Source organism: Mastomys coucha, unplaced genomic scaffold, assembly GCF_008632895.1.
Source record: "Mastomys coucha isolate ucsf_1 unplaced genomic scaffold, UCSF_Mcou_1 pScaffold8, whole genome shotgun sequence".
Lineage (NCBI taxonomy): Eukaryota > Metazoa > Chordata > Mammalia > Rodentia > Muridae > Mastomys > Mastomys coucha.
In genome coordinates, this window is record NW_022196914.1 from 31,178,765 (window position 1) to 31,187,252 (window position 8,488).

General features: G+C 47.7%; 1 protein-coding gene across 1 annotated transcript in view; it reads left to right on the forward strand.

Annotated features, from left to right (window-relative positions):
• Med10 (mediator complex subunit 10) overlaps window positions 1-7,720 on the forward strand; it is an 11,655-nt gene extending 3,935 nt beyond the window's left edge. Inside the window, exons 2-6 of the mRNA XM_031360364.1 lie at window positions 223-340; window positions 1,404-1,657; window positions 3,210-3,293; window positions 5,260-5,362; window positions 7,204-7,720. Coding sequence (XP_031216224.1) covers window positions 257-340; window positions 1,404-1,657; window positions 3,210-3,293; window positions 5,260-5,362; window positions 7,204-7,302 — 624 coding nt within the window. The 5' untranslated portion in view covers window positions 223-256 and the 3' untranslated portion in view covers window positions 7,303-7,720. The remainder of the gene's footprint in view (window positions 1-222; window positions 341-1,403; window positions 1,658-3,209; window positions 3,294-5,259; window positions 5,363-7,203) is intronic.
• The last annotated feature ends 768 nt before the right edge of the window (window positions 7,721-8,488 follow it).

Here is an 8,488-nt window from a genome sequence, read left to right on the forward strand (position 1 = left end):
TTGAAGTGGGTGGATCCATTTCTGGACCTTTAAGATAAAAAGACATACCCCTTTGATCTGGATATTGAGGCAGGGAGATGCAACTTAAATCTGGGACACACCGTCTACTGGAAGCCTATATAAGGATATGGAAGAAGGAAGCTTTCTTTTCCTGCTTTCACTCATCTTACTAGCACATCCATTCCTTCACTGACATTACAGTCTACTTCTTTGGGATTCCAGTGTATACTGAAGACCAGCTGAGACATCCAGCGTCATGGACTGGACTGAGAAACTACTGGATTCTTGGACTTTCTGTTCACCACCATCCATTGTTGGAGTAGCTGGACAGCAGCAGCCTGTAAGTCATTCCAATAAATTCAACATATATATATATATATATATATATATATATATATATATATATATATATACTCCAGTCTGTAAATTCTGTTTTTCTAGAGATCCCTAACACAGAGAACCTTATACATTCCTCGGCACCCCCATTCTCCCTATTCTTCTGTCTCACTTGTCCCTTTGTCTCTCCTTCCATGAAGACTGAAAGATTTACTTATATTTTTGCTTCTTGTCCGTCAGGACTGGTTTTCACATCAAAGTCACCACCTCTTTTAATTGAGCTGTGAAATGTTCCTTTTCTAGCACTTAAAGGTGTCTGCAGAAGTTTGAAATCATTTGCTCTTTAATGTTTGCTTAATTTAAAAAGTGAGTTGAAAAGCAGCCAGGGCTTAGGTATTTCCTCCCCTCCCTCCTTCTGTCCCTCCCTCCTTCTGTCCCTTCTTCCCTCCCTCCCTCCCTTCCTTTCTTCCTTTTCTTTTTTTTTGAAAGAGATTGTTGCCACCCGGCCTGTTTTAAAAAGCATGGCTCTATTTTGATCTTCCCATTTAAATACATTTCCTTATTATGTATTGTGTCTGTGTACACTGTGTGTGGGCATACCTATGACACAGTACCTGTCTGGAGGTCCGAGGGTAGCTTATAGAATTCTGTTCTCTCCCCCTACCATGCAGGATCCTGGAGGTCAAACTCAGGTTGTCAGGGTTAGCAACAAGCGTCTTCACCCACTGAACCACCTCACTGGGCCCAGATATTTATCTTTTAAAGAAAATTGCTTACATCTCCCAAGCTTTCCAGATTATGAACATACAAGGTTCACTGTATCTAAATGATCTTGCTCTTCACTCTAGCTTTCTTTCCTGATGAGACTTGGTTTTTATTCATTGATGGAAGCTAGGTACCAACTAAGAGTTTTCATTTTTGTCCCTTTACACATCCATTGGCTGTGCTTTCCCGGTTGACATTTGACTTTGCCACCCTCCCTCCCCAGCTTTAGAAGTGGAGTGGAGCGCAGCGGTCCAAACGGTTTTCCCTTCAAAGGCTTACCCCGCCCCTTGCCCCGCCCACAGCGACCAGGCCCCGCCTCCGAGGAGGCCCCGCCCTCGAGGAAACGGAAGTGGGGTTCCGGAAGCCGGAAGCGGGAGAGCGCTGTGGGATCGGAGTCGCTGGGGGCTGTGGCTAAGAGGCGGGTGGAGCCGGCGATGGCGGAGAAGTTTGACCACCTGGAGGAGCACCTGGAGAAGTTCGTGGAGAACATTCGGCAGCTCGGCATCATCGTCAGCGACTTCCAGCCCAGCAGCCAAGCGGGGCTGAGCCAGAAGCTGTGAGTGACGGCCCGGCGGGTATCGGCGCTGCTGTGCGGAGCCCCTGCCCGCTGGCCTTGGGGACCCCACTGGGGCTCTTTGGCATTCATCCCTGGACCCCGAGGGCTCCATCCTGACCCCACTGGAGGCCGGTTCCACACTGACTCCACTGGGGAGAAGGATCTGACCTCACCCCGCAGGCGAGGAGGCTCAGTCATGATCCCACGAAAGTGGAGGTAGCTCTAGGTCCATCCTGACCCGACAGGGGAGGCCAGTTCCAAAGAGCAGGAACCATCCTGACCACACCGGGGAGGCTGGCACCACTCTGACCCTACAGGGCGGTCTGGGACTGCCCTGATGCCCTAAGGGGAGGAAGGCACCACGGACGCCCCACCCCACAGCACCGGGGAGGTTGACTTCACTCCTGACATAAAGAGAAACCTGCATCTCAGGAGAGCCCTGAGCCACCTGCTGCATAGGCCTGGCTGTGGAAGAAGGCCTCCACAGAGGATTGTTTTCTTGGCAATATCTTGTGCTGGTCATGCCACCTGGCCTTGGAATGGCCTATAGGGAAACACAAAACGTTCAGGAGAAAGTTTCACCGCTTATATAGGACACTTTCCGGGGATCTGGGGGTGGTTCTGGAAGGATGGAGCCGAGGTTCAACCCAGTAAAAATGGGCGGTGGCCTTGCAGACTGGTTACTGTGCTTAACCTGGAGCCCACTTCATGCTGTCTACCCTGAAACTTCATTCAGCGACACGCACTCCAGAAAGCCTTTGTCCTCTCTTCACCCCCTGTCTGAGTCTAGAAGGAAAAAAATTATGAAGTATCTGAGCGTGTTTTGTAAGTCCAAAAGTGCCCCCACAATCCTGTGACAATGAAGGGTTCAGGGAGAAAGAAGCCTGTTGTGGGTAGCATATGGGTCTCCTGATTTCCTGCTGATCCCAGCCACCGAGCTGCCTTGCTGCTGCAGCTCCTGGGTTAGAAAGTTAACATGAAGCCACAGGCAGAGCAAGCAGGTAGTCAGGGTTCCTCTGGTAGGCTGGGAGAGTGAAGCCAGCACAGCCCCAGCTGAGGCATAGCCAATCCAGCAGAAAGGCCAGGCCTGCTTCTAGTGTCTGCACCTGGAAACCTGCTCTCTTGGAGGGAGGGGGGTGAGGGGGGTGGGGGTGGTGGGGGTGGGGGTCCTTTCTCTGGAATGAGAGACTGCCCTAGAAACCATCTTCACCCACAGTTCACTCTTAAAGCTGGGTGCAGGTACGTATCTCAGCAGAGATGTTTACTAAGATGTTCACAGAGTTGTGGTATCGCCCCTGGAGGAGGGCTTTGTGGGATGGGAACAAGCTGGAACATTGCCTAGAGTAGAGCCTGCTGAGACTGGCCTTGTTCTCTTATCCAGTTCCTGTAGTTATCTCATACACAGCTGCCACCTCACTTATCTGCCTTGGTGTCCCTGACCCTGGACATTTTATCCCTCAGGACTTGAAGCACAGTGGCCAGTGCTGTGTTGGGGTGTGCTGGGCTGTCCTCTGAACTGCTAACCGCATACCCCACTCTGCCTTTTCCCCAGGAACTTTATTGTCACGGGCTTACAGGACATAGATAAATGCAGACAACAGCTGCATGATATCACGGTGCCTCTGGAGGTTTTTGAGTAAGTATCACTGGGTCTCTCTGATTCTTGGTTAGCAGTGAGTGTCAGCGAGTGTGAGGGAGGTGTGGCCCAGGTTCTGAGGCAGGACCCCAGTCTTCCAGAGTTGTAATGGGCTAGTGGGGTTAAAAAAGGGTAAGTATTACTCCAGGGTTGTGTTGTTGAGAACAGTGTCACATGAAAATGAGAAATTAAAAGCTTTTTAAATATATTAAAACAGGTTTCTGAGTTCAATGGAGAAAGGCCTTCAGGCCACAGAAAAACCTTATGATTCCTTAAGAGCTGTACCTGGGTGTAATGGCACAGGCCTTTGATATCAGCACTTTGGAGGCATAGGCTGAGGCAGATGGATCTCTCTGACTTTGAGGCCAGTCTAGTCTATAGGGAGTTCCAGGACAGCCAGGGCTAGACAGAGAAACCCTGTCTCGAAAACCAAACAAGAGTTGTGAGATATATATGTATGTATATATGTATATATATACATACATGTATATATATATACACACATATATATACATATATGTATATATATACACATATATATGTGTGTGTATATATACATACATACATACATACATACATATATCAGTCATCCACAAACACCTGGAAAAATAATGCAGTCTGGTTTTGAGAAGCTTCCTGTGGTAAGCTGAGCCTGGGAGGTGGTCCATCCTCTGTTGGGAAGAAGAAGATCTCAGTCTAGGTGGCTGTGGGGAGGCGTCTTTCTAACAGAGAGACAGGTAGGCCTGTCACAGCAGAGGCTCGGAGGAGAGTGGTCTGCAAACTCCAAGGAACTGGTGCTTTTAGCTTATTCCCAAACGGGCTGTGAATGTGGGAGGAATCTGCAGCCCCCAGGACCTTGCTAGTGCACACTTGGAGAGCACATGGACTTTCCAGAGCAAGGATAACGTAAACTCTTAGCACTTCAGCTAGTGTAGCTTTGTGCATCCACAGAGCTTAGAGTCAACTCCAGCCGTAAACACCACAGCCTCCCCTTGTATTGAGGAGCCACCTTTTACTTAACACACACGAATGATAAGCTTTTTATGTTCTTGTGTTGTTTGAGGTGCACTTACTTAGAAGTAACCATATGCTGCTTTCATTACATTATTATAAAACTATCAAAAGGAAAAGGAAATTATACAAATTGGTAGTTTTGCTATTTGTCGTAAAGGCCAATTTAATGGATATTAACCTGAAGTGATTTATGTTTTTCTTCTCTGGGTTTGTTTATTTTTTAATTGAACTTGGTGTGGTGGTGGCCTTTCTCTATAGTGAACAATTAATATAGCTGAATGATACAGATTTACTGAGTACACAGAGATATCCAAATAGTCTGTTTTTGAAAAATCTGGATAGTGGACAGTGGGTTTTATGACATCAAGATATGATGGCATTTGTATTGACAGTGTCAAGGGGTAGTTTTGTCCTGTGGACTAGCTGGAGCTTTAGAGTCCCTAGAGTGTCTAATAATGCAGTGTACTGAGAACACCTACTCCCACTGGTGGACACTGTGTCTTGCATAGGGCTCTGATGCTCCTCCCCTTCTGACTTGTCCACACAGCATTTCCTGAGTAGTCAGGTCGGTCTGGGGTGCATGCCACAACTCAGCTGTGTTTGTCACAGACGTGAGCTCCTGCACTGCATTTAACGTCAGGAGCTGCTTTATCACACTGTTGAGAATCCAAAAGGTGGCATCCTAGATGTGTGTTGTACTCTTCTCTTTTCATGCACTGAGTTTGAACGTGAGTGCTGCACAGACACCTATGTGAATAGGTGTGGCTTGTCCTGAGCTGCTGGAAGAAACAGAAAGAGATGCTTGGAGAAACCCAAGTGTTTAGGTACACCTGGCTCCTGGACCTGGTCGTGTGAGGGCATGTCTGCTGGATTTTTTATTTTTGTCCTAGTTTCCAGAAAACTGAGGCTAAGTGAGTCAGCCGTGTGTTTATTGTGATACTCTTGTTTCCAGATACATTGATCAAGGTCGAAATCCTCAGCTCTACACGAAAGAATGCCTGGAGAGGGCTCTAGCTAAAAACGAGCAAGTCAAGGGCAAGATCGACACAATGAAGGTGAGACAGACAGACAGGAAGTAATGTCCGCACACAGACAAGGGAGCTCCTAGAAGTGTGGGACAGGCTTAACTCCCTGTCTAGAGTGCTGAGTACTGCCACACAGCGGGATTTCTAGTAATAGTTACGTTGAATGTTAGTGAGCCATAGTCCTGAGAAAAACAAGAACACAGATTGACAGTCTGACAGTGAGAGAAAGGCTGGGTTTATCTGTTGATGTCCCTGGCCAGTGGTGCTTTCAGTGTGGTTTTCCTGTGTGACTTCCCTGTTGTGATTCTGTGTAGACCTTGACTAGAGGCCTTTCCTGTGCTAATGGTGCTACAGTTGGAGGATTCTGGATGGTTTATGTTCTAGTCTCTAGCGTCTGAGACCTGGACAACTCCTTACTGTTCTTTACACTGTGACAGTATACAGAGAGAACTTGGCTGCTCTTGGGAGCTGTGTCTTGACACGAACTACAGTTTTCTCCCTGAGGTCACTGATGGTGCTAGCTTTTCAGATGGGTATACTGTGTGTGGCCGCAGTGACGGCACCGTGTATTATTCTGTTTCCTGGGCTCCCCATTAACCATCAGGCCCTGTTTTGGGTTGTGTTCTTCTCTGCCTGGAATTCATGTTCCTTTTGCACAGTACGCCTCCTCAGCTTAGCCAACTTTGCTTCCTCTGAGAGCTCAGCCTGGCCTTCCTTAGAGTTTCTTTCCCCAGGGCACTGGTTAGGCTGTCCGTATTTCTTTCCACCCACTGTCCGCTGTCCTGCTGGCTACACTCAGCATTGCATGCTCTGCCTGTACTGCTCACTACTTGCCTGATGCCAGCCTGGCTCACATGTACGGGTTGTGTCTACTGTGTGCTGGTAGCACAGAGAGCCGTCTGCTGCTGGAGTGAGCAAGAGGCTCTGTCAGATCACATGCTGCAGAAGTGGGGTTGGTCATATTAACACTGAACTTACGTATCATCTCTCCTGTTAGCTTGGGCTGAGGAATTCCTGGACGCCCAGCAGAAACCCCCTCTGGACAGTGACTGGCCCCTGGAGCTGCGGCTTCTAGTCCTACCTGTATCTTAGACTCATTGCCTTAGGCTGTGCTGGAGTGCATTGCCCATTGATGGTGCCATGTGGTTATTAATCTTCCCTGTGCTGAAGTGCATTGCTGCCCTGCATTGCTGCCCCTTGGTGGTGCCACATGGTTAATCTTCCCTGAGCTCTTGTAGCACATGCTATCACCTCTCACCTGAGACCTGTGACAGTCTCAAGGCACACTTGTGCAGCCTGCATGTCCCCAGTGGGCACCAATTCCAGTTTTTCAGTTGTTGCAGTGGGATAGCATGTGTTTTTGTGACACTGGCCCTGCGGCCCTGAGAGTAGAGGCTTAGGGTGCAGGCCGTTGTACAGTTTTTTTAGACTAGGATAGAACCACTGTGAGGGATTGGTGGCTGGAGAAGTAGATAGTGCCTTTCCAGGGCTGGAGAAAGCTTAGACGTTGTTTGCACACGTGACCTGTATAATTCTGGTGAGCAATTGCTTCAGTGAGTATTAAGATTCTGGTCTGTGTGCTGCCTGCAGAAGTCCTCTCCACTGCAGTTGGAGCACCTGGTTGGAGATACTAGGGTGTTTCTTAAGCCAGAAGGAAGGAATTGTCTTAAAGATACACTTCCCTTTCAGAGAGGTGGTGTCCCTGTAACAAGTTAATTGTAGACATCGAGTAGTTGACTCTGGGTGTTAACTTATGGAAGATAAGTAACCTGGTTCCATCCATTTGGCTGGTTCAGTGGGATTCTGGGCTCCTAGGTGTGTTGTCTATAACATGGATTTTTTTTTTTTGACACACCTATTTTTGTTTGTAGAAATTTAAAAGCCTACTGATTCAGGAACTTTCCAAAGTGTTTCCAGAAGACATGGCCAAGTATCGGAGCATTCGGGGGGAAGATCATCCCCCTTCCTAAGTGTGAAGATCCCCACATCCTTTTAATAACCAGACTGACCCAGTGAGAAGCTGCGCCTGCCACTGCTGCCTTCCGGCCACGGGAACTGGCCTTGCCCCTACCTCCTGTTTCCATCGTTTGACTTTGTGGGACTCTGGGGCTAGGGGAGCAGAGCTGTGCCCAGCTGTCCCTGCAGCTCTCAGACCCTTGGTGACCCCTTCTTTCTCCAGGGGAACAGGCAGAAAGACAGCCTTGCTGAAATGTGAAATGTGATCGGGATTCTACTTGACATTTTCTGTTTATGAATGCTGTTCTGTTACACTATCCATAAGAGAAAAACTTGGTTTTATATTTTACATTTTCAGATGTTGTGCATAAGAACATAACTGTTTTCATGGGTTTCAACTATACATAATAAAGTCTAAAGTTTTACACGGCTCATTTCATGTAATTCTTAAAATGTAGAACAGCATATCTTGTTCTTGTAGAACAGTCAACTATTAATTTCCTTAAATGTAATAATATTTGTTAAGCAATGTTTTCTTCAGGTGTATAGGTAGAAGAGTTAAGTGCAGCTGAGAACTCCTTCTCCCACACCCTTTCTTAAAGGTATATACTAAGAACACAAAACGCCTAGGTATTGGAACCTGCTGCAGAGCAGCATTTCTCACCTGGTGTGTGTGGATAGGCCACGGGGGATCTACTTCTCACCTGGTGTGTGGATGGGCCATGGGGGATCTGCTTCTCACCTGGTGTGTGGATGGGCCACGGGGGATCTGCTTCTCACCTGGTATGTGTGGATGGGTCATGGGAGTCTGCTGCAGCTTCTGCTTTCAGTGGGTCTGTGGGCTGGGAGAGCATCAGACAGAGTGAATAAGGCTGGTTTCACATTTAAGATGGGCTGGGAGCCTGCTGGCTAATTTGCTTTCTTCTAATGATGTTAGATCTGCTTAGGGGGAGGGATATGGTCTATTTTCTCAGTTATGAGGGCTGGAGTCTTGATAATCCCACAGAAGACACAGGTAGGGAGAGAGAAAGGACACTGATTTCTATCAACAGTGGTTTATGTGGAATATGGTGGTCAGAAAGCACATGTGTGTCCAAACAGAGGCAGCCAGGGTTATCTTGTAACCAGCATGCTTGTGTTCAGGAAACATTAGCTAGGGGCTTTGTATTCCATGTGTGTCTTCTAGGTGGTCATCTGCCT